General features: G+C 40.7%; 1 protein-coding gene across 1 annotated transcript; it reads right to left on the reverse strand.

Annotated features, from left to right (window-relative positions):
• Positions 1 to 6236: 6236 nt before the first annotated feature.
• On the reverse strand, positions 6237 to 25402 carry arid5a (AT-rich interactive domain 5A). Its single transcript, XM_028578508.1, has 7 exons — positions 25368 to 25402; positions 20125 to 20195; positions 14507 to 14675; positions 12418 to 12470; positions 10114 to 10211; positions 9859 to 10024; positions 6237 to 8079 (listed from the first exon to the last, which is right to left on the reverse strand). Exons 1-7 carry the CDS (start codon positions 25369 to 25371, stop codon positions 6826 to 6828), a joined length of 1815 nt encoding a protein of 604 aa, XP_028434309.1. The 5' UTR covers positions 25372 to 25402; the 3' UTR covers positions 6237 to 6825.
• Positions 25403 to 26012: the final 610 nt, after the last annotated feature.

Here is a 26012-nt window from a genome sequence, read left to right on the forward strand (position 1 = left end):
TGTGTTCATGCCACCTCGGAATAACAGGGACCGCCCCCGTGGTTACGTTGTTTTTCCGACTGGCAGCGTTCACATGGTAGGGATGCGTGTTCTTCTTCTTCTGTTATATTGGGCGTTTGGCATAACAACTTGTTGCATGACTGCCACCAACGGTTGGCCGTAGCCGAGAGCATCAGGTGTGTGAAAACATGGAGGCCACAATAACAAAAGATTCTCTGCTGTTTTCTTATCTGAGCATCCAAACGGCACATCGCCAGGTGTTTGTTTGTGTTATCTGCAGGACAACCAACGGGATATACATACATAGGCCTATTTATGATTCATTTTAAACATGTTATGTCTGTGTATGTTTCTTGGCAGAGGCATTTGTCCAAACAGTTTATTGTCATTGAAATATGTTCAGTGACCCAAAGTCGCCGACATCAAACGTCAGCTGTCAACAACGCGTCACCAACTGGGGAACTCGGTTATCAAAATCCAGCCCGAGTTTCCCACCTCTGATTCCCACAGGAAGTTACGTGAATGGTGACGTTTTTACTCGGAAAAACGTTTTTCCGATGTCCATAAACGCATGGTTATGGTGTAATCGCAACTAGTAGCTCGAGTGTGACGTCACATCCGTGTCGAAAAACGAATAACCGCGGGGTTGTTGCGTTCTTTATGTCACACGATACTACGAGTCGGAGAAAAGATGGATTTTTGTAACATTTTTAGTAACATTTAGGATTCTATTCACCCAGTTATTGACATATTACACAAATACTGTATATTTCACAGTTTGATACATGAAAATTACGTTTTGATTAACGTTAACGTTAGGCTACTGCTCTGCTTTCTGCTCAAGACTCGGCTTAAAGCATTTGTTGTCATATAGCAACCGAGCGTCTCTAGCCAATTTCAGCTGCACAAGCTCCAAAATAACTAATCAGGTGGTATTTAACTCCTAATAAGACTGTAGAGACATGTCTATAGGTAGTAGTATACAGCACTATGTTTAACTCCTAATAAGACTGTAGAGACATGTCTATAGGTAGTAGTATACAGCACTATGTTTAACTCCTAATAAGACTGTAGAGACATGTCTATAGGTAGCAGTATACAGCACTATGTTTAACTCCTAATAAGACTGTAGAGACATGCCTATAGGTAGCAGTATACAGCGCTATGTTTAACTCCTAATAAGACTGTAGAGACATGTCTATAGGTAGCAGTATACAGCACTATGTTTAACTCCTAATAAGACTGTAGAGACATGTCTATAGGTAGCAGTATACAGCACTATGTTTAACTCCTAATAAGACTGTAGAGACATGTCTATAGGTAGTAGTATACAGCACTATGTTTAACTCCTAATAAGACTGTAGAGACATACCTATAGGTAGCAGTATACAGCACTATGTTTAACTCCTAATAAGACTGTAGAGACATGTCTATAGGTAGCAGTATACAGTGCTATGTGTGCGACTTCTTCATTTGGTTACAACGACAAAAGTGCTTAAAATTGTAGAAAACCACAATGTTTACTACGTCTGATGCATGGCGTAGCCATCTTTGAAAGTGAACTCGGGGTCCTCGGAGTTCAGACGACTTGACGAGTCGTATATATACGACCTCGGTGGCGTTCTTTTTGCAACTTCCGGTTCGTAACTCTGGAAAACGACTCGTAGATCGACTTCGGTGGAGAAAAGGAACGCACCATTAGACTCATATTGTGACTAGAATCTGAGTCTGACGACGTCAGGCTATCTAAGTCTTATATTGGTAGGGGAAATCCTATCAGATGGGGGTCTGTGGTCTAATTTGTGTCAGTTTCGGGTACCTTGGCGTGGAAAATGGGAGGGAACCGCTGGCCTACAGCCAATTGAAAAATAAGTGATTATCCACACAAACACAAAGAAAAGAGTATACTGTAGATACCTCCGCATTCAAAACACGGAAGCCATTTTTCCCACAGAGCTTCCCAAAGCCAGCACGCCATGTCTCCTCCTCCACCCATGTGCATCTCGACCTGCTGGTGTGTGAAGTTAGCGGGAATAAATCATCTGCTTGGTTCGTTCCAGCTGTCTCCTATCAGACCACACTGTGGCCTGCAGCAACATCTCATTTCTCTGATTTCCTCATTTTCTCTTTCCCCCTCATTGCTCTTGCCTCAGAATTCATCGTTATTTCTTTTTTTTTTACCAGTAATGATCTTGCATCCGCTGCAGTGACGATCAGCATTGCACGTTGTTTCTTACAGTAACTTCCTCTGGGTTAATCTTCAGACCTGCAGGGTTTAAGCCAACAGAGCTGCAGTCAGTTTATAAAGCAGATAAACGGATGATAATAACACAACCATTCCCAGAAGAAACAAACCGAAAGTTAAAATCTAAAGTCAGAGCGAATGCAATGTCAATGTTTGCAACCAAATTGTCAAAAAAAAAAAATAGCGTGGATGGTTCCCTACAACCATTACTCTTCACAACTAAAATAAATGATCACTTCACTACTTTCATTGCATTTGGGTGTTTTAATCAATTTTCTAGCATTTGAAAAAAAAATATATAAAACGCTTAAAAAAGTAGAAAAAATCCACAAAATATGTCGTAAAAAGTGACAAGAACGTTGAAAAAGACGCCCAAAACGTTTTAATTTTAAATTCTGACCCAAAAAAAACGAAACGTTGCATGGTCTACAAAAAGAAATGGTGGACAAACAATGGACAGAAAATATTATGGGGGAAATATTTATATTTTTTATGGAGAAAAATTTCTAGAATTAAAAACAAAGGAGCAAAGTTTTTTTTGTTTATTTTTGTCATTTATTTATGATCATTTAATTTTTTTAAATACATTTGAATGACGATGCGATCTGCTTATATTATCTTTGACAATATTTAACAGTGTTACCCGGTACATACAGTATTCGTATGACATTGTATTGTTCAACAGACTTCACAATAAGTACAGTAACAAGGTTCTTCGCTTTCAAAAAAAAAGTATGGTGGTGATGGCGCAGTGGATATGACACATGCCTTTGGTGTGGGAGATCTAGGTTCAATTCCCACTGTAATACATTAACGTGTCCCTGAGCAAGGCACTTATGCCCTAGTTGCTCCAGAGGCCTTTGACATATAGCATATATAATAATTGTAAGACTCAGTCAGCTAAATGTAATGTAAGTATGGAATTGTGCGAGAACAAAATGTGCAACAACTGTAATTTTGACAGAACTTGATTTAACTTTTTTTAAAGTCTGGATCAACAAAGTACATTTGCAGGATAAAGGCTGACATGTCCGCTCTCTGTGTTGACGTTCTCAAACTCCGTTCTCTTCGGGGAACAACAACAACCTTCGAGCTAGTGAGCTACACGCTGAAAGTGTCGAGTTTTGAAGAATATTTGGATGGTGCAACAAGGCAGACCGGTTTGGTTCCTTACAAATAATTGTAAAGATTTACAAAGAATGTGTTTAGGGCATTTCCTCTCTAACTGGGACGTTTTGGGACCAATTGGTGGGATTGCTGTGGACGAAGGGGAGCGTGCCTATGTTCCACCATTTCTAAGATTTTTTTCTCCAAAATTAGGCCCTTTTTTCCCCCATTTCTAAGATTTTTTTCCAAAATTAGGCCCTATGTTCCCATATTTCCTTTTTCATAAATTTGTATCAGATTTTATCCCCCTTTCTCCCAATTTGGTAGCCAATTACACCCAACCTATTATCCAGTAGCAATGGACTACAGATGGAATGTAACCCTAACCCTAACATAGGGCCTAACTTTAAGAAAAATCTTAGAAATGTGGGAACATGGGGCTGACCCTGGACTAAGTACACACGGAGATACACTGGTAAGAGCCAATGAGGTTTAACCATGTATCAGCTCATTTAAATAGCTCACGTTGCTGTATTGTTGTATCTTTTGCAGGGTGCAAATGTTCCACCAAAACAAGTTCCTTCCTGAGACTATTTAGCAGAGCCACCGTCGATGCGTCCGGAGCTCAGCGCTGCCCAAGACGATTGTGATTGGATTAAAGAAATACAAACAACCCAGAGCATTTTTTGCTCCCATCCCAGAATGCATCTGTGGTGTAGCCAGACTTTACTCTGCAGCGCTGTGGAGATAGAGCTGGCAACGCAAGACTAATCTTTAACTTCAACGGAAATGTTTCAGCTAATTGTTAATAGGGTAAATACCAGGCAATCTAATTATACATATGTTACAGGTGTTATCAGTCGGCATCAGTGTAGCGCTGTAACAAAAATAAATAGGCTACATACATTTAATAAGTACAATTTGCACAGTTCTGCTCTGAGTTTCAGGAGATGATTCAACCTGTGATCCTATGAATACTGAATATCTCTCTGCTGTGACTTCATTTCCCTTCAGTGTAGTTTGGTTTTAGCCACAGAACACAGTCACACAGTTAATTATAGCAACTAGTTTCTCACTAGGGGGAGGCTGCGTGTGAAGCCACAGGACCTAAGAGCACCTTGGCAGTGTCCAGGAGGTGAACTGGCACCTCTCCAGCTACCAGTCCACCACCGTACTTTGGTCTGTATGGGGACTTGAACCTGAGCCTTTATTTTGCGGTAAGGAGCTAAAAAAATAAATATTAAGCCGCTTTATTGCATTATAATATTCGCATGCTTTGTGAAAGTACTCATGACAAAAACAACACATTCTCACTCTCATCTCTTAAAATACAGACGCTTGGTCAGGTGTCTTTGCCGTTGTTATTGTTATAATTGTTATCTAAACGTGCTGGGTCGGGACTATTGGCGTCACTTTTGACACAGTTAGGTTAAAGGGATACGCCACCGTTTGTTGTAATAGTTCTTATCACGGTCTCCCCTGGCTGTAGATAGGTGGGCCAACGCATTTTTTGTCTCAGTGCAAGTAATTTGGTTGTTTTTTTTATCTTTTGTTGGCTCACTTTTACTCACAACATGCTAACCGGCAACATAGGATTCCATTCACTACGCTAAGCTAACTAGCGGCGGCGCTGCCGGTGTTGCACCGGACTAAAACAATGCATGGACAAAAAATGCAGCTAGGGGGAGACCACGATAAGCCCTATTTCAACAAACGGAGACATATCCCTTTAAGGAAAAGGTCGTGGGTGGGCTTATGTTTTCGTGACACGCGTGCCACGATCCCCCGGTCTCCTGGGTGAAAGTCCTGTATTGTTTGACCCATCCACCCCCCCAACCAACCTCCCTATGAGTATTTTCGGGCTTTCATACTACTCGCTATGTCATCTTCAAGCACCGTGTAGCTGCTGCTCTCCCTGTGCTTTGCACACACACGCTGAAGGGCGCTTTTTTCGCCAGTATCAGACGCTGACAGCCACTGCCCAAACGCCCGTATTTTACGAGTTCGGAGTGAGAACGGGTTGACAAAAACAACTGTTTAAAATAACATTGATGTGCGAATTATGTAGGGATAGACCGATTATCAGCCTGTTTTTTTGCAGTCTGCAGATTATCTGTATCTGTGTTTTATTTGCCTGATAACCGATAGAGTAAATTAATTAAAAAGTGCTCTACTTTGGCTCGGCTACAGCTCTCTGTGTCTGTCCTTCTGCTTCGGCTTCACCACGGAGTCTGACTTAATGTCCCGGCCACAACACTATCTGACTCTCTCTCACTGGGGATTATGTTCAAAGTTTCTCATTTATTAAATAATTGCTTAAAGCATTTTTAACATATTTCAGAATCTTAATTTTGACTTAAAGTGCTCATATTATGCTCATTTTCAGGGTCATAATTGTATTTAGAGGTTATATCAGAATAGGTTTACATGGTTTAATTTTCAAAAAACACCATATTTTTGTTGCACATTACTACAGCTCCTCTTTTCACCCTGTGTGTTGAGCTCTCTGTTTTAGCTACAGAGTGAGACATCTCAGTTGGGAGTCGCACATGCTCAGTAGCTAGGTAAGGACTATTAGCCAGTCAGAAGCAGAGTATGAGGGCGTGCCCTGACAGTACCTAGGTAAGGACTACTAGCCAGTCAGAAGCAGAGTATGAGGGTGTACCATGCTAGCAAAGTAAAGGCTGGACTACAATAGAGCTGTTTGGAGCAGTTGGTGAACAGTGTTTTCTGTTGGAGATGGTAAGTCCCTTTGGGGGGGGACTTTGGGCTTTTTCACTTTGTAAACCGATAATGTCCACAAAAAAGATATATAACACAATAAAGGAAATGGAAAAAGCCAAAAAGCATAATATGAGCACTTTAATGATTTTCATTTTCACTGTAGATGCATATCGGTTCCAAATATAAGTTATCCATTTCATTAACTACTAATAATCGGTATTGGCCTTGAAAAAACAGCATCGCTCGATCCCTAGAATTAAGCCATCCTTACATTAAACGACGTTTCAAGCGACTCCACTGTCGCAGACAAATTTCCAACATCTGAATGAAATCATGAGAGTCTCGCTCTCGTCGTCTCAATTTTTTGGAATGAGGTTGTAATAAAACTAACTGTCTTAAGTCCCGTCTCGATGTTCCGACAAAATCAAACGTCTTTTTATCCTACGCTTTAAGTCTTGGTATAATAATAATAATAATAATAATAATAATAATAATAATAATCTTCTAGTCTGTGACTAAAAACTCATTGTGTCATTGTGACAGAGAGTCTTTAGATGTGAGATGGTGTCACACTTGACTTGACTTGACTTTTCAGTCTTTTCAGAGTGTACGGTAGGCATTAATCACATGGGGGGAAAAAAAACAGAAAAGTGTACCAAAAAGCTCAATGTCTGCCTTCTTCAGTTTAAAGCTCAACTGTGATGCTTCTTTTGTTCATGAAAGTCCTGGAGTTAAAAATGCAAAGGAAATCACAGCTTGTGAGAGTAAATGGGATGCATGGCGGGTAGCGTGTAACAGGTTTGGGGGTTTAAAAGAGAAATGGAGTAGGGATAGGGGTAAACGGCAGACCCAATGAGAGCAGACTGAGCCGGACTCATCGGGACGTGACGGTACGCTAGCTGAGACTGAGGTAGTCTCATTCTGTTGGGGAGAAAAGCCGGGTGTAAGAAAGGCTGGTGCCGTAAGTCTCTCCCGGATTTGTCGCAGCTCTGAAGGACGCACGAGGCCGGCAGGTTGGCGCCGGAGTGGGCCAGACTCTGCTGCTGCATTGAAGGAACTTTTTGTAGCATTGTCCTGGATTTCTCCCTCTTCTCTGTCTGATAAAGCCACGGAGCCACGTTGTTCAGCTTCTTCGCGCAAGCCACGGGGTCGTCCTGCTGCATCAGCCTGCCCTGGGGCGTTTTATAAGACGGCCGAATGGGAGCGGGACGCAGAAGCTGCACAGATTTGGGAACGACTTTGGTGAAACTAGAGGTCGATGTTGGAGCCCAGTCAGATCTCGCCGCGAAGGAGGAGGGCGGGTGGAAGGGATGGTATTTGACGCTCCCTTTGTGGATCGGCATCCAGGCGGAGCCTTTAATCTGGATTTTGATGGAATCTGCGGATTGGGAGCGGACGTCTTTATTCTGTCCCGCAGGGTCTTTGGGTTTGGGACCACAGCTCGCAGACTTGCGTTCCTCGCTGCAGCTGGATGTGTTTTTCCCAGAACTGGAGCAGTTTTGGGATAGTTCAGAGTCTGACGCAGGTTTATCTTTCGTCTCCTCCGGGCCGTCCTCTGATGAAACCGAGTAAGGGGACGGGCTGCGGGAAGACGAAGGGGACGAAGGCAGCGGGGAGCTGTCGGAGGAGGAGTTGCAGTTTCGGCTGGAAGAAGCCCGCGCCGGAGACTGGGAGCAGTGAATGACGGACGGCCGCTCTCTGTCCTCGCCGTGAGGACTCGGGGGCAAGTTCAGGCTCGCCTGAGCCACTCGCTTCTTCTTCTCCAGGGGAGAGATGACCTCTCCGGGAACAGCGGGCGGGACATGAGCGGTCCAAGGACTGGACGTGGGGACCGGGACGAGGTGGGCGTAGACGGGGGTGCAAAGGGCGGCGTCGGCGGCGGCTCGGTTTGGCTGAGAGCGATCGAGGGGGAGTCTGTCAGAGGGGGCGGCCCAGAGAGCGGGGTGAGGATGCATCGGCGCTTCACTCTGGATGGCAGCCTCCGGACTTCTCTGGCTGAGAATCTATAAAAAAATCATACAGGATATGTTTTAGGACACATTATGTACTAATCCAGATTTCTCTGTTTTTGAGACATTTTAAAGGAGACCTATTATGCTCGTTAGAAAACCTAAACAACTCTTTGTTTCCTTCCTCCGTCTCTGTGTTGGCGTTCTAACCTCTGGTGGATTTCTGAGGACTATGGTTAACTGCTCCTCAGATCTCTGCAGGGTAAATCCAGACAGCTAGCTAGACTATCTGTCCAATCTGAGTTTTCTGTTGATGATCCACCAAAACAAGTTCCTTCCAGAGGCTATTTTGCAGAGGCGCAGTGGCTCCGTCCGGCGCCTAGCACCGCCCCAAGACGATTGTGATTGGTTTAAAGAAATGGTTCTCAAACTTTTTTCAATAATGTACCCCTTTTGAATTGTTTCTTTGGGGGTACCAGCGCTAATCATTTTCGGTAGAAAAAAAGGTGTATAGAAACAGGAACAGTACAGCGCTTTCAGCAATAGATTTACTAAACAGCCTTGCAACTGAAAAAAACATTTAAATGTTGATGAGAAAAGGAGACAAAAACTGTAAAAAAAAAAGACAAAAAGGTTGAAATAGTATCAAAAACTTCAAAATGTATCATTGTCAGTGACATAAGAAGAAAGAAGCGAGAAACTTGTAAAAAATAGAAGGACAGTAGAATGAAGGCAAGATTAGGTCCAAAGAAGGAGACACTAATGTCGCTTTTTTGGAAGAAAAAAAAAAATAAATTCTACATGAAGAGGAACAATGTTCTGGACAACAGCCTTGTTACTATTAAACATTTTGTTAAATATCTCACGTACCCCCTGCAGTCCTCCAAAGTACCCCTAGGGGTACACGTACCCCCATTTGAGAAACACTGCTTTAAAGAAATGCCGATAAACCAGAGCACGTTTTTCTCCCATCCCTGAATGCTTTGTGGACTAGCCAGACCTTCCTCGGCAGCTCTCGCGAGACTATTGGTGCGTTCTTTTTGTCCACTGAAGTCAATTTACGAGTTTTTTTCCGGAGTTACAAACCGGAAGTTGCAAAAAGAACGCCCCCGAGGTCGTATATATACGAATCGTCAAGTCGTCTGAACTCAGAGGACCCCGAGTTCACTTGATGGCTACGTCGTGCATCACACGTAGTAAACATTGTGGTTTTCTACAATTTTAAGCACTTTTGTCTTTGTTGTAACCAAATGAAGAAGTGGTACACATAGTGCTGTATACTGCTACCTATAGACATGTCTCTACAGTCTTATTAGGAGTTAAACATAGTGCTGTATACTGCTACCTATAGACATGTCTCTACAGTCTTATTAGGAGTTAAACATAGTGCTGTATACTGCTACCTATAGACATGTCTCTACAGTCTTATTAGGAGTTAAATACCACCTGATTAGTTATTTTGTAGCTTGTGCAGCTGAAATTGGCTAGAGACGCTCGGTTGCTATATGACAACAACGGCTTTAAGCCGAGTCTTGAGCAGAAAGCAGAGCAGTAGCCTAACGTTAACGTTAATCAAAACGTAATTTTCATGTATCACACTGTGAAATATATTTGTGTAATATGTCAATAACTGGGTGAATAGAGTCCTAAATGTTACTAAAAATGTTACAAAAATCCATCTTTTCTCCGACTCGTAGTATTTGTGTGACAAAAACAACCCAACAACCCCGCGGTTATTCCTTTTTCGACACGGATGTGACGACACACTCGAGCCACTAGTCGCGATTACCAGACAAAAAGAACGCACCGTAATTTCTCCCCAGTTTGCCTCACCTCCATCTCTGAATCCATCTCCATGTCCGACGGAGTCCTCTTCCTCTTCCTCTCAGCCTTGGCGACCTTGGCATCCAGATTCCTCTTATATGGCTTTCGCGGTTTGCTCGGAGGCAGCGGCCGGTCGTCCTCCCCCTTTAGGTGTCGTTCAAAGGGCAGCACCAGCCTACGGAAAAACAACTCTCGGATCAGGAATCAGCTGATAAAGAGGTCTGAATCGATGACAGGTTGGTTAGAGACGGGCGTTTTCCTCACTTCTCGTAGTGTCTGCGAGTGCACGTAGCAGCGCTGGTGCTGCCTGGACTTCCTCCCAGCTCGTCGTACACTTTCTTCCAAAGACGGCGTGCGGTCACCTGTTGGAGAACGCAGTGTGAAAGAATGTACGTAAGTTTAGAGCTGGCCGATTTGTTTCCCTAAAAAAATCTGCGATTTTTTTTATAAAAAACTCAATTTACGATTCGATTCGATTTCCCCCGCCCCCCCTTCCATTTAAAACTAAATAACTGCGAACTGTAAATATATTTTAAAAATATATATTTATTGTATTTAATTAAAGTGCATCAACATAAACAAAATTGCAAAGGCAAACCCTTTCTCTAAGTTAAAAGTCACTGTGCAGTGTGCGACAAAGATTGTTAAACATCCAAATTATTTATACTGTATTTTGGATAAAAAAAAACATCAAAAAAATCGAATTTTTAAAAATATGAATCGATTTGACCTACCAACTCGATTTTTTAAATCAAATCGATTTTCTTTCCCAGCCCTACGTAAGTTACAACGCGTGTCTGTAATGGTTAACAATCATTTTTTCATTAAAGTGTTGATATCGGGAGATGACTCAGAAATGATGTGGGGAGACCTCAAAGATGACGACCAGTCCGATGATTACAAATCAAATGCAGCTTTATTTAAACAGTGAACAAAATTTCATGACACTGGGACAACCATGAGCATACAGACACGTCTGCCCAAGGATGAACAACATGTACATCAGAATGAATACCTTTTAAACTCTTTTTGTGCTTACACAGCATGAGACATCTATTTCAGCGCACAAGTTTTACTCTTAAACTACACCTTTTATGGCCTATGCTCCTAATAGATTCTCACATTCCAGGATCCAATTCCTCTGTGTGACAGTTGTGCCCAAACTCATAATAGATTCACACATTGTAAGCTAGGTTTTACTGTGAGACCATATCATCTTAAACTGACTGGTCTCTAGAAACTCCTTTGAATAGATAAGATACATTCAAACATCTGCATGCACACGTACCAAACCTATCAAGTGTGTGAGAAGTAACTGACTAGAGCTGCAACGGTTAGTCAACTAATCGACAGAAACGTTATCGGCAACCAAGGGCATAACTTTGGGTTCAACATTGTGGGTGTTGAGATCTCCACTTTTAAAGATTTTTTTTGGGGGGCTTTTTTTTTTTACCTTTATTGGATAGGGCAGCTTAAGACAGGAAAGTAGGGGGAGAGAGAGAGGGGCATGATATGCAGCAAAGGACCGCGGGTCGGAATCAAACCTGGAATGCTTGCGGTAAGGACTGAGCCTTAGTATATGGGGCGCACGCTCAACCAGGTGAGCTACCAGGGTGCCCCGAGATCTCCACTTTGGAGCAAAGTTGAAATTTAAAGCGTCAAATACTTCATTTTCTGCATTCTGGTGAATTTTTCTGCACCAATTTATGGTGCAAATGTCTTTATATATGTTAGAGAAATTAGGGTAGGTTTTCTTTTTTTGGGGGGGAGGGAGATGTTGCAGTTGCATTGTTTTGATTATTGGGGGGATTGTAACCCCCCCCCCCCCCCTGTAAATTACACCTATGTATGCAACTATTTTTATAATCGATTAAACATTGAAGTAATTTTTCATGCAAAAATGGCAGAAAAAGCTGTTGTCAGCCTCTCAAATATGGAGATTTCCTGCTGTTTTCTGTTTGACATAATATTAAAATGAATATCTTAGGGTATTGGACATTTAAAGACATCCCACTGGACTTTGAGAATCTAAGATTTGCAAAATTGTGAAAAGAGTGCTGTGGATTTTAAAACATTTAAATATGAGTTGATTTGCTGTGTGATGGCAGGCCTTCTGTTTCCTGCTGCTTTGACCCCTGGTGTACTATAAGTAAGTAAGTAAGTAAAGCGATGATGGTGGCGGCAAGGGTCAGCTCTGATTGGATAACTGCTCTGCTGCCATTTCAACACGACATTCATTCTCAGAACTCGTACCACAGTGTCACCATCAAAGGCAGCAGAGCAACCAGGGCTAAATGTCCCCCCGTGTGTGAAGAGACACCACCATGTCACAGCACCTGACCTATTATATACAGTATATATAGCTCATTTTCCACTCAGAAACCTGTACACACACAAACACACACACACACAAGCAGAGCACACACACACACACACACACACACACAGAAACAAACACACACACACACACAAGCGCACACACACACACACACACACAGAGACACACATACACACACACACACACATCAAAGGACAGGAACAGTAGTGAAATAGAGAACTTGTACTTACCGAATCATAGCCCCCTAATTTATCAACAGCTTTGTAGATCCTCCAAAGATTAACTGGGGGAAAAACACACATGAGAACCTCATTATTTTCATTCAAATATCAAGTGACAGCAAGCTCAGTGCTAATGGACCATCAACAGGCACGGAGCTTCATGTGGATTTATTTATACTTGTACCTTTTGGTTTTTTGTTTCAAAACGGTGCCTAAAATGTAAAAAATGTACTAGTTTAAATGTAACCGTTTTTTTTTATGCCGATTTTACTGTCTTTCAGAGGCTGTAGCGCAGGGGTGTCAAACTCCTTTTCATTTAGGGCCATACTGGAAAAGAGAATCACACCAAGGGCCAGACATGGAGAGTTAAATTAACATGTATACACCGAAAAAAGTAAAATATCTTTGACTGTGTTGCTGAATGTTGCTTTTTTTGGTCATTTTTTTTGTTGCTTTTTTTTTTTTTTTTTTTTTTTTTTTTTTTGGTTTTACATCGTTTTGTCTCTCTTTCCGACTTTTGAAAGTCAGCAAAGAGTTCCTCCTGCCATCATATTGATTAGCAAATCTTGCAAAACAATGATTGATGATTTCATCGCCTGAATATTCAAATACTTTCTGGTTCTGTGGGAGTTTCTCAGTCTCAAAGTCGGTAAATCTGCCAAATTCTGCTCCGAGAGTCGCGTCATTTGGAGTTTGACAACAGTTTTTCGTCTTTTTGGTTTGGTGCACAACTAGCCAGAATCTGCCTCTTTTTTTTGGCGGGGTGTCCTCCTCCAGGGAAGTTTTGAGCATCAAAGACTTCATTTCCTGTATTCGGATACACTTGTATGCCCCAATTTACGGTGGAAATACCTTTATTTAGCCTATGTGAAGAAGAAAAACACAGATGACAATTAAAAATATATCTAAAATATAATGGACAGTATGTTGTAGCGTGTCATTGGGCATTTTTAAGTGGGTATATGGAAATCCTGGAGCTTTCTTAGTGGCTATACTGCGTATATATCTGCTTATCACGTAGACTACACCACTGGCTGTGTGGTAGCTTCTTTTAAAATTACAATCTTTGTTTTGTCTGATTTACTAAACTTTATCATGGCTAAGGAAGTTTTTTTTTTTTTTTTTTGCTGACTTTTTTAGGCCGTTATGTCGACCAAAACTGTAATTAAAAATACTAAAAGAGACGTGCAACAATACAGTCCAAGATATTTGACTCTTTCGATGAAATAAAAGCATAGTCAATAAACTCTACACGTCTGGCCCTTGATGGGTTTCTCATTTTCCATTGTGGCCCTCAGTGAAGTTGGCAAGGCAGCGCACCCTCTAAGCACAAATGGACAGCTGGAAAAACAGAAAAATGGGTTCCAATATCCAACTTTTCAGTTTGTTTCCACCTCGACAAATTAACAAATTGGATCTTTTTAAACTGTTTTTCCAATTTTCTGTTTTTTATTCAAAGGGTTCAGAAATTTTTTAAATTACAAAATTGCGTCTGAGCTCCAATTATTCATAATACTGCCATGGTATTCTCTCCCTCGTTCTGCCTAGCTACGCCCCACCCCCCACTTGAAACCATCAGTTGCAAACACCTCTGACCCCAAAGTCTATCAGTTTTTTTTATTTATGTATTTTTTGGTCCATATAATGACCTGCATATTCCGCTAAGCAGAGGGAGAGAATACCATGGCAGTATTATGAATAATTGGAGCTCAGACGCAATTTTGTAATTTTCTAAATTTCTGATCCTCTGAATAAAAATCTGAAAATTGGAAAAACAGTTTTAAAGATCCAATTTTTTAATTTGTCAAGGTGGAAAAAAAATGAAAAATTGGATATTGGAACCCATTTTTCAGTTTTTCCAAATGTCCGTTTGTGCTTATAGAAAATTGAACTGATGAGAGTTACACTGACCGACACCCCTTACCTAAGGCATCCAGTGGTGTCAACCATGTCATGCTTGTCGAGAGGGGGGCTAAATAAAGCTCCAAACTCAGTTTTAAAACATGTCCTCAGACCACCCCCCCCTCACCCGCTTGGTTTGGGCTGAGAGCCCCAAACGTTTCCAACATCTGGCTCTGCCCACATCACATCAACTCACTCTGTTTGAAGCCCAGATGTGGGATCCTTTCTATGGGCGTTCCTCTGTCCTTCATGAATGCGTGCAGCCTCGATATAAAAGCCTTCTCCTCCATCTGCACCGGGCTGGGCGCCGCGTCTTCCTCGCATTCGGTCATGGAGTCGTGAATCTCGATGACGGAGGGAGAAGCCTTATAGCGTGGAAGAAAAGAAAAAAAACGAGAAGGTTTTTTAAAATGTTTTTGCATGCAAATCAAGCAGCTCCTGTAAATGTGACGCACACGCTATAGAAACCTGTTTTACAGTTGAAGGTATTATCATAGCTGGGAAAGAAGACGCACACAGTCATCTCACGGGAGACAAAGTTGAAATGAAACGGTAAAATCAGAGAGTAGGGTTTTACCGCTACTTTCAATAGACAACCGCTACACATCCTGTCTGGAGAGAAAGCAGCAGACTTGTGGGGTTTTTGGTCTGGAGTTGTCAGTCGCTGATATCACAAATGTCACATTGAAAAACAAAAACGAAAGATCTTGTACATTTAAGTGCAAACAATGTGATGAGAAAGATGACAAAAACGCGGCTTTGTCAAAATGTAAGAAATAACCGGGGTTGCAGCATGTTTGCTGTATTTCTGCAGAACTAGTTTCAGTAACTTTGAATAGGAATTGTTAAAATACCAAGAAATAAGACGCTAGTGGTGCCACCCAGACTACTCAGAACTCCAGCATAAGAAATTGACAATGTCACTATTTGTGGTTTGCTAGAAAGGAGAAATGAAACAGCCACGTCTTGCAGAATCCAGATCATCAGTTAGGACGGTTTACTGATACAAATATAAAACAGGGAAGACTGACTTTAAATCATCTCTTTTATCAGTTTATTTGTCCGGGACAATACATATATCTCTCTATCTATTTATCTATCTATCTATCTATCTATCTATCTATCTATCTATCTATCTATCTATCTATCTATCTACCTATCTGTCTATGTATCAGTCTATCTATCTATCTATCTATCTATCTATCTATCTATCTATCTATCTATCTATCTATCTAACTGTCCATCTATCTATCTACCTATCTATCTATCAGTCTATCTATTCATCCATCCATCTAAACTAATAAGATGTAGTGGCGTCTGAAGACAAACAAGTGACTCAACTTTTCCAACTTTCCGACTTTCCGACTTTCAAGCACGCACCGAAGTCGGAAGTTTTTCTGAGTTTTCGGAGGAACATGTGAATGCACCATCTATGTGGACAATGAACAGTTTATTTGGTATAAATGAGTTGTCTGAAACTATTCCCGCTGCCTCAAACCAAACACAAAATTCAGGTTTACTCACTTCTATCTGATATTCAAATGCGAAATCTCGCATTGGCCCGTCGCATCGATCAATATCGATAACATTAGGATGTCAGAACCAGACCACAGTGGCCAAGTGTCAATATTTAACTTTTTGAGTCAGCGCACGGAGAAGCTGCTTTATTTCTGTAGCAGTCATTGTAAAACAAAACAGCTCGGCGTGGTTTCATATTGAATCGAGTTCCTCTATGTGGTTCCTGGTTCCGAGAAGTAGGCCTCTAGAGTGAGTAATAGTGAAGGTGCAGGCCTGTAACCGAGATAACCCCGACTGAGTCACAGCTCCGCGGCTGCTGTTCCCAGCCAACAGCTCTGACTTTCCGCTTGATATTAGGTTTGTATTTCTAAAGATCAGACACATCACTTTGAATTGTCTGTATTTCCAAAACTGTGAGTTTTTTTGCACTAGAACTACAAAGATGAATTAGTTGTCAACTATAACATTATTTCAAAATGTGGTTACACGTTATGAACGTGTTGTAAACATTATAAACAAGTCATAAACGTTTTTTTTGTCATGACAATTTATGGTTAGGGTTAGGGTTCATGTGTTCATGACAGTGTCATGTCACTCTGTGTTGCCCAAAATTCTCTGATTTTAGCTTCTTTAACGTCAATATTTTCTGGCTTCTTCACTCCTCTGTGACCGAGACTGTCCTCCTCTGAAAAACGCCCACATAGGTCATTTGCTCAAGCAGCAGTTACGACCTATATTTAGGTTTATAGCGCCCTCTAGTGGCTGTTGTAGTTATGACGGTAGCAAAGCAGGGAAGTAAGGTGACAAAGTATTCATGTCCCGTTTGAAAATACAAGTAAACAGTGAATCGTTTTAACTTTACGGAAGTAAGTAGTAGCGTCTGATTTTAACCCAACCCACCATTGTTTTCTAAATTTAAAGCAACACCAAAGATTCTTTTGTACCTTGAAATAATGTTTCCAAAATCGTTTCAGTGGTTCATCAACTCGTAACAGTTGATTCGCTTTGCGGCTCTCTGCCGGCTATAACCGCGCTATGCATGTTTGCCAGATTGGGTAGCGCACACGTGTCAAACTCAAATCCGGCCCCTTGCTAATTTTGATCTGGCCCCTATCTACATTTAGGTTGACAATACATTTTGGCCCACCTACTTTTTGTCACTTTTCACAAAGTTTTTTTTTTTTTTTTTTACACCTTTTCCAACCGTTTTTGGCATTTTCTTCGACATATATGAGACATGCAATAATTCAGTCAAAGATATATGACTTTTCCCATGTCTGGCCCTTAATGGGATTCTCATTTTCTAGTGTGGCCCTTAGGGAAGTTGAGTTTGACCTGTAGTCTGAATGAGACATAATGCTAACGGTAATAAACAATTCTGCTTCCAACCTGTAGGGGGACCGAAGAGGAAAAGTGCTTTGGTGTTGCTTTAACAAAGTAGTTTTTGGGCCTAAACGTAACCAAACTGCAACAGTTTCACAACGTTAACAATGTGTTAAAAACTGCAAGCGTTACGTTCTCTCGTGTGGCTATGAGGACATATTTGCTCCACCGCTGTCTTTGTGCATATAATATCCACTACACATTTTGGGCTTTTGGGAAAACTCTGACATTTTCTGACATTTTATAGACCAAACAACGAATCCATTAATCGAGAAAAGAATCCACAGATTAAAGGAATCGTTAGTTGCAGTCCCTGATTTTGCACCTGCGTCTGAAATCACAAGGTTAAAATATTGCACATTGTTGCAGGTTGCAGTTGTTGCATAAAGTTCAACAACTTTCAGAAACTGTTTTCAGATCTGATTCACAAAACGCTCGATGGGTGCCAACAGGAAACGTCTGCACAAGAAGCCACGCACTGGATCCCCTTCGCTGCATCTCTCTCTCCCTCTCTCTCTCTCTCTCTCTCTCTCTCTCTCTCTCTCCCTCTCTCTCTCTCTCCCTCTCTCTCCTCTCTCTCTCTCTCTCTCTCTCTCTCTCTCTCTCTCTCTCTCTCTCTCTCTCTCTCTCTCTCTCTCTCTCTCTCTCTCTCTCCCCCCCTCTCTCTCTCTTTCTCTCTCTCTCCCTCTCTCTCTCTCTCTCTCTCTCTCTCTCTCTCTCTCTCTCTCTCTCTCTCTCTCTCTCTCTCTCTCTCTCTCTCTCTCCCTCTCTCCCTCTCTCCCCTCTCTCTCTCTCTCTCTCCCTCCCATCTCTCTCTCCCTCTCTCTGCTTATGTGTGTCTCTCTCTCTCCCTCTCTCCCTCATTCTCCCTCTCTATCTCTCCCTCTCTCTTTCCCTCACTCTCCCTCTCTCCCCCCTCTCTCTCTCTCTCTCTCTCTCTCTCTCTCTCTCCCTCTCTCTTTCCCTCCCTCACTCTCCCTCTCTCTCTCCCCATCTCTCCCTCTCTCTTTCCCTCCCTATCTCTCTCTCCCTCACTCTCCCTCTCTCTCTCCCCCTCTCTCTCTCTATCTCTCCCTCTCCCTCCCTATCTCTCTCTCTCTCTCCCACTCGACACACCAGAGAGTGAATATCATTGTGAAACACTCGCTTCATTTCCACTAGATGAAATTGTGTTTTTGGAAAACGGCGTGGGTGATGTTGATGTCAAGGTGTTGTATATGTGCGATTCTCGCAATGATTGTCGTTGGCGTGCTGAGTCGATGCTATCGGCAGGCCAGAGGTGACCACGGAAACCGCCGGGCTTTCATCTCACATCAGCCCTGGAAATTTGATGAGCGAATTTGTGTTTTCTCATATTGTATCTCTTCGATTCAGTTACCAGAATAATGGCTTGTGGGGACCATTGTGCAGTTTCTGTTTGTGCAATAAAAAAATATATATATATATATATGATTGTGGTGTGGCTCATGGTGGTGAGATGTGCTTGCGTATCGTGAGGTGGAAACAGTACAAAAACATTCTACTTAAGTAGAAGTACCATTACTTTTACTTAACCCTTGTGTTGTCTTTCTGTCGACCGCGCAAGTTATCTGCGTCAAAATAAAAATGCAACGTTTTGGTCGTCTTTTTTTTCGACACTTTTGTCGCTTTTCCCCGACGTTTATGTCAACTTTTTTCACCGTTCTTTTATCAATTTTAGTTATCACGTGCTATAAAATTGAGTTGAACACCCAAAGTCAATGAAAGTAGTGAACTGATCCTTTATTCTACTTGTGAAGAGCGTTTGTAGGGAACCATCCACGTCATTTCTTTTGACAATTTGGTTGAAAGAAAGCCAAATTTCTGATGTAGAAACGTTTTGAAAATGGGTCAGATTAGACAACAGGAGGATTAAGTATAAATTAAAGTACCGGTATATACAAATCTACTCAAGTAAGAGTAAAAAGTAGCTCATTTAAAATGTACTCAGAGTAAAAGTTACTTAGTTACATTTAACAGAGGCGAGGGGGAGATATACTTTTTTATATTTATCCTTATTTAATATCTTATTTACACTTTTTTATAGTTACTTATCGTTTGCAATTTGATAAGCCGCTTTCAATAAAAAAACATTAGAGACCTTTTTATTTAAGAATGTGATTTGAGACTTTAAACAAAACGTACTCAACCAGTCTCCTGCCAACCATACTCATATGTTCTGGTCTTGCCCTAAATTAACTGATTAATTAATTAATTGAGGATTTTTGACACCGTGAGCACAGCCTATGGTCGCATTATTCCCCCCTCCCCCTTTTGTTTTCTCTCCTCTCTATCTCTTTTAATTTGTCTATCTTTTTTTTTTTTTTTTTTACTTTTATCTTTTGGATGTTGTCGTGTGTCTTTACTGGTGTGTGTTTGTCAGTGTGCATGGGTCTGTTTTTGGACCTGAACTGGGTTGGTTTGTGGGTGGGTCTAGGGGACTCGAGGCAAAGTGACATACTGTTTTAACCATGCTTTGTTCACCTTGGCCTATGCTGTATGTCAATTATTTGTTCAAATTGAAATAAAAAAAAAGTTGGAAAAAAACAAACATAACATAGTAGAAGCCAAAGAACCGATTTTAAAAACGACTTAGTTACAGTAACGTGAGTGCATGTCATTTGTCACTTTCCACCTCTGCTTTCAGGACACAAAGCCAAATCACTTATTCCCTGGTTACTCATTTCACAAGCAGATGAAACAACTGTACACGCACAATCGGCTTTTGAAACAATTGCAAATTCACTATAAAAAGGGAAATGAAAACTCAACGTAGGCTACGGCTCACTCTGAGATGTCTGTGGTCGCTGATTAACTGAAACGGATGGAAAAGGCCCGGACTGACGCCAGAAGGCCAACTGGCACTTTCATCAGCGGTGATTGAGGTTTTGGTACCTGCGTTCCCGTCCCCTTGTCCTCCTCACTGGTCGCAGTTTGTTGGGACGTCTCACTCTGGTCCTCTTGAGCTTCAAGAAACACAGTAGGAGACAAGACATTTAGCAATCCTACGAGTATACTGTACTGTGAATTTTGAATTCAAAGAACCACAGTCAAGGAAGCGAGTAGGCTACTTCTTCATTTCAAGAAAATATTGGCAAACGTCCCGTGTTACCAAAACATTATCGGGCAAATGCTGTGCTGTTTTTGTCACCGACAGATTCAGATTATTATTCTTAGGGTCTGACAACATTATGGAAAGGATCCCTACAGAGATAGAGCTTTTTGATAAAGAGTAAGATCCTTTTTAGTTTAACATGAAACAGCTCAAAAGTCACCATCACCAAACCCACCAGACTCCATGTAAATAATCAGTGATTTTATCATTGTAAAACACACTTCATTCAAAGTCGACAGAATCAAAATGAAACCAATAAAAGCCGTCTTGGTTCGTCTTTCCACTGTTCCAGCGATCACCACTCTAGTTTGGTTGAAATAAACCCTTAATTCACCCATTTACATGTGGAGATATGCTGGTTCTATACACGCTAAAAGTCCTGATTATTTACATGAAGTCTGGTGGAGATATGCTGGCTCTTTTCATGCTAAAAGTCCTGATTATTTACATGGAGTCTGGTGGAAATATGCTGGCTCTATACACACTAAAAGTCCTGATTATTTACATGGAGTCTGGTGGAGATATGTTGGCTCTATACACGCTAAATGTCCTGATTATTTACATGGAGTCTGGTGGAGATATGCTGGCTCTATACACGCTAAAAGTCCTGATTATTTACATGGAGTCTGGTGGAGATATGCTGGCTCTATACACGCTAAAAGTCCTGATTATTTACATGGAGTCTGGTGGAGATATGCTGGCTCTATACACGCTAAAAGTCCTGATTATTTACATGGAGTCTGGTGGAGATATGCTGGCTCTTTACACGCTAAAAGTCCTGATTATTTACATGGAGTCTGGTGGAGATATGCTGGCTCTATACACACTAAAAGTCCTGATTATTTACATGGAGTCTGGTGGAGATATGCTGGCTCTATACACACTAAAAGTCCTGATTATTTACATGGAGTCTGGTGGAAATATGCTGGCTCTATACACGCTAAAAGTCCTGATTATTTACATGGAGTCTGGTGGGTTCGGTCATTGCAACTTTGGGGCTGTTTTTGATTAAACTAAAAAGGATCTTACTCTATAACAAGAAGGTCTATCTCTGTAGAGATCCTTTCCATTATGTTGTCAGACATCAAAAAGGGATCTTACATAGTAAAGCATATTGTGACTAAAATAGTAAAGTGTGAATTTAAATTCAAAGAACCTCAATCAAGGAAGCGAGCACTTCTTCATTTCAAGAAATATGAGTACAGTAAACGTCCTGTGTTACCGAAACATTACATGCAGAAATGCAAATGTAGAGTCACACTGACATTGTGTGAGCGGTGGTGTAGAGGACTGGTTGTCCAGAGTTACTGTGAGGCCAACGCTATGTTGTGTATGGCGGGCTTTATTTAATACAGTATAAACTCTCCTGTTATTGTTTTCTGTTTTGCTCCTTTTTGTAAAGTATTTTACTGTGTGGAATTCAGGCTGTTCTAATGAACCATTCGCACACATGGCTACAGAAAGTAAAGCGCTGTAATTCGTGTGTTTTGAACGTATTTATTGCTGTATGCACCACATCCCTTTCAAGGCAGTGAGCGGGAAAAACACAAGACTTTCACCCAGGAAACACATGTTCCTACAATCTTTTTTTATCTAACCTTAACTAGTCGTTTTGGTGCCTAAACTTAACCGTCAGAACATCAGAAAGTGACAAAAACAAAGCGTCAAAAACTTAACGTCAAAACGTTAAAACAAAGTGCCTAAATCTTGAAAAAAACGCATAAACCTCCGTAAAAAGGCGTCAAAAATGTCAAAAAAAAGCACCAAAAATGTAAAAAAAATAAATTAAAAGCACCAAAAATTTGGAAGAAGTGACAAAAAACTAGGTGGGCCTAAATTTATTGTGAACCTAAATTGAAATGCGGGCCGGATCAAAACCGGCGAGGGGCCCGATTTGGCCCTCGGGCCTTGAATTTGACACGTGTGGACTAGAAGAAGAAGAAGAAAAGAGTTAAACAACGGCAGAACTGGCAGCAGCGTTGACGTCAATGCTTCGATTTGATTGGATTGACCCACCTGAAATCACACAAGGAAACACGTTCAACCCCGACGCCGTAGGAGTGATGGCGTGGCTACGGCGTGGAGTTTACGCACAACTGTAAAACGGCCTTCACGTAGACAACACCACTGCGTTCAACCCGGACACTGTAGCAGAACGTGCTCTTGTAACCTCTTGTCGGCTAAATTTCACGTGACCGGCAGCTGGAAAACACACCGCGCGCTTAAGTAAGCTTACCAGCGTAGCGCAGCTATTTTTATTTCGGCGCCCATGTTATCCAATCTGTCCGTCAGCCCGCACGCTGCAGCAATAGATTTGGCGTCTCCTCTATGGACTGCACGATACGCGAGTGTATGTGTCAAGATAGGCAGGTAATCACATACAGGAAGATACACAGTGCAGAAATAATGCAATCCCTAGCCCCTTACCCTAACCATCACAACTAAATGCCTAACCTTAACCCTTACCCTAACCTTAACCATCACAACTAAATGCCTAACCTTAACCCTTACCCTAACCTTAACCATCACAACTAAATGCCTAACCTTAACCCTTACCCTAACCCTAACCATAACCTAATTCTATCCCTAATCCTAAAACCAAGTCTTAACCCTCAAACAGCCCTTTAAAGTTGTGCAGTCCGGCATTTTGGTCCCACAAAGCTATTGGACCCCACAAGTATACTGGACTCCCAGGTTTTTGGTCCCCACGAATGTGTTAATGTGTAGTTAAACAAGAACACACACACACACACACACACACAGGCTACAATTACCACACCACGCGTGTGCGGTGTGTTCCAGATGTAATTCTGTAGGATATCATACGGATTGTTGTGCATACATTTTCGTACGATATCATATTTATTTGAGCTTGAACCTCTTTTATTCCTTTTTAAAATGTTTTTTTCTTATTCTTACAGTAGCTACACTGTACCGGTTTTTATACACCAAATCATTTTATAAATGTTTTATTTTGCTGTTTTGTGAAGCACTTTTTTTATGATTTTGGTGCTCTATAAAAACAAAGATTTCTACCATTATATAGTGTTTTTTGTAATGTAATGGTGAGATGATTGATCAGCCAGGAAAACAGAAATCTGTAAAACATAATACCAACTTAGTCTGATATAAAACCACAAGCTGCAAAACCACTTCCTGCTCATGAACATAACCGCTTTGTTTGCTGCGCCGGATGATATTGGCACACATAAACATACACGACAATATCTGGCGATAGTGAGGTAACCTCAGACAAAAAACTAACTAAAGTAACTAAAGTTTTATTCTCTGTGGGTATAAGCAAAGATAAAACCAGCTGCAGATAATATTACTTTTGGTCGGGGAATATGAGTTCAGGTGCGATATTTTCTATGGATGCCCTTTTAATTTCTGGGTTTTTTCTTTTCTTTTCTGTTTCTTTATGATTTCATGGGTTTCAACTTGTTATATTTCCAACACAGCTATGTGCATGAGGAAATACTGCATATAGTTTAACTTTTGGTGGTGAGATATTGAGAAGATTGTGCCTTTTGTTCTCATGTCTCACGCATGGCTCGATATTCTGTGGATGATTTTTAAACGCACTAACGTAAACTAGACTTAAACTAAACGTAAACTAAATTAAGAGTAAACTAAACTAACAGTGAACTAAACGTAAATTTAAACAAAACTAACCTAAACATAAACTAAATAAAACGTAAACTAACTTAAACATAAACTAACACAAAGTAACCTAACTTAACTAAATAAAACGTAAACGTAAACGTAAACTTAAACGTAAACTAACCTAACCTAACCTAAACTAAACTTAAGCGTAAACTTAAACAAAACTAACCTAAACGTAAACTAACTTAAACGTAAACTAACTTAAACATATAGTAACCTAACCTAAATTAAAAGTAAACGTTAACTTAAACAAAACTAACCTAAACGTAAACTAACTTAAATGTAAACTAACCTCACCTAACCTAAATTAAAAGCAAATGTAAACGTAAAGTAAACTTAAATGTAAACTTAAACTCAACTTAGCCTGACATGTGAGTATATGGGTATAAATGTATTAATGCATGTCATTAAAAGGAAAATAAAACACGCCCTGGGAATGAAATGTGATTCTGAGAATGAATTTCTCTTTTCATGACAAACTGTCATCTCTGAACCTGGCAGCCCTCCACCCACAGTGATATCACCAATATGCTTCTCTTTTGAGTTCACTTGTTTCCTGTGCTGTGGCTTCAACCTCTAATTCTGCTTTCAGAAGCCTCCAACTTCTCCATTTCATGTGCTGAGGAAATATTTTTAGTATATATAGTGTATTAGCTTTGTGTTTTTAAAACGGGTGCTGTTGCTCTTCTGGTTTGGACTTCTTTATTTGTCCTTTTTTAAGCTCTGCGTAAAAAAACTAAATTGTGTTTTGACACATCCACCAATCAGTAAAGAGTCAGTGCAAGACAGAAGACTCATAAATAAAAGCACTTAATAAATAAGATAAGATTACGCTGAAATATGGGGTTTTTTTCTTGCCGTTAGCTGTGGTGTTTTTGCCAGATATTGATCTGAGTCAGAACATTGTGACGGATTATTTTGAACCCTTGTGGTTCATAACAAAAGAATTCCTGAGGCATAATGGGTTTCTAAATCACATTACGGTAGTTTTCTTTTTCACAAAACAATGTAAGTTACATTACTCGATACAGTTTTTCATATATATATAATGATATATTTAACGATATATATATTTTTTGTGTATTTGTATAAGTTTGATCCAGTTCTATCGGTGCAAAAACATCAGCAAAAATGCAAAACAGGTGAATAAATAAGTAGAAAAGAGCCTCTAAAAGTCTCATAAAGACACAAAAGATTGTTAAAAAGAAAGTAAAGACATACAAACATAGCCTAAAGTGATAAAAATAATTCATCAAGATTATTAACTCAAACTATACAACAAGCTGTTGTTTTAAATGCATGAAACAGTAAATATGTTTTAATATCAGCCTTCACTAAACAGAAAAGTGCTTCTCACCCATCTCCAGAAGCGCTGTGTCTTCCAGTCTCCGGCGTGACAGTGTTTGGTGACAGCAGCTCATGCGGCTCCCTCTTCAACTTGACATCACAAAACAGGAAGTTGTCTCCACACGTCAGTTTCATTGGTTGTTCTGCTCGCACCGCAGCAAATGAGTCTGGGAAACTGAGTTTGTTTCCGTTACTCAAGGTTCTGTTCTCTGTTTCATCACCTGATTCTCAGACCAAAAACCACCAGCTGCGTTGAAATTGTTTGCTCTTTGTCTCAATTTGGCGGAAAAGGCGACAAAAGAAAGTGACGTCGACGTTGAAAAATGCGACAGAAAAGGTGACAAGAACATTGAAAAAGGCAACAAGAAAGGTGACTAAAAAAAGTGTCAAAAAGTGACAACAAAAGCGACTTGAAAAAAGCATAAAAAAGGTGACAAAAACATTGAAAAAGGTGACAAAAAAGGGACAACTAATAATTTTTGTCACTTTTTTTATCATTTTTATCCAAGTTTCTGTAATTTTTGCAATGTTTTTGTTGATTTTTGCAATGTTTTTGTCATTCTTCCCGACGTTTGTGTCACTTTTATCCAAGCTTGTCCTTTTTTTACGATGTTTCTGGCAATTTTTTCTGCGCCTTTTGATGTTTTGGGGATTT

Source organism: Perca flavescens, chromosome 5, assembly GCF_004354835.1.
Source record: "Perca flavescens isolate YP-PL-M2 chromosome 5, PFLA_1.0, whole genome shotgun sequence".
Lineage (NCBI taxonomy): Eukaryota > Metazoa > Chordata > Actinopteri > Perciformes > Percidae > Perca > Perca flavescens.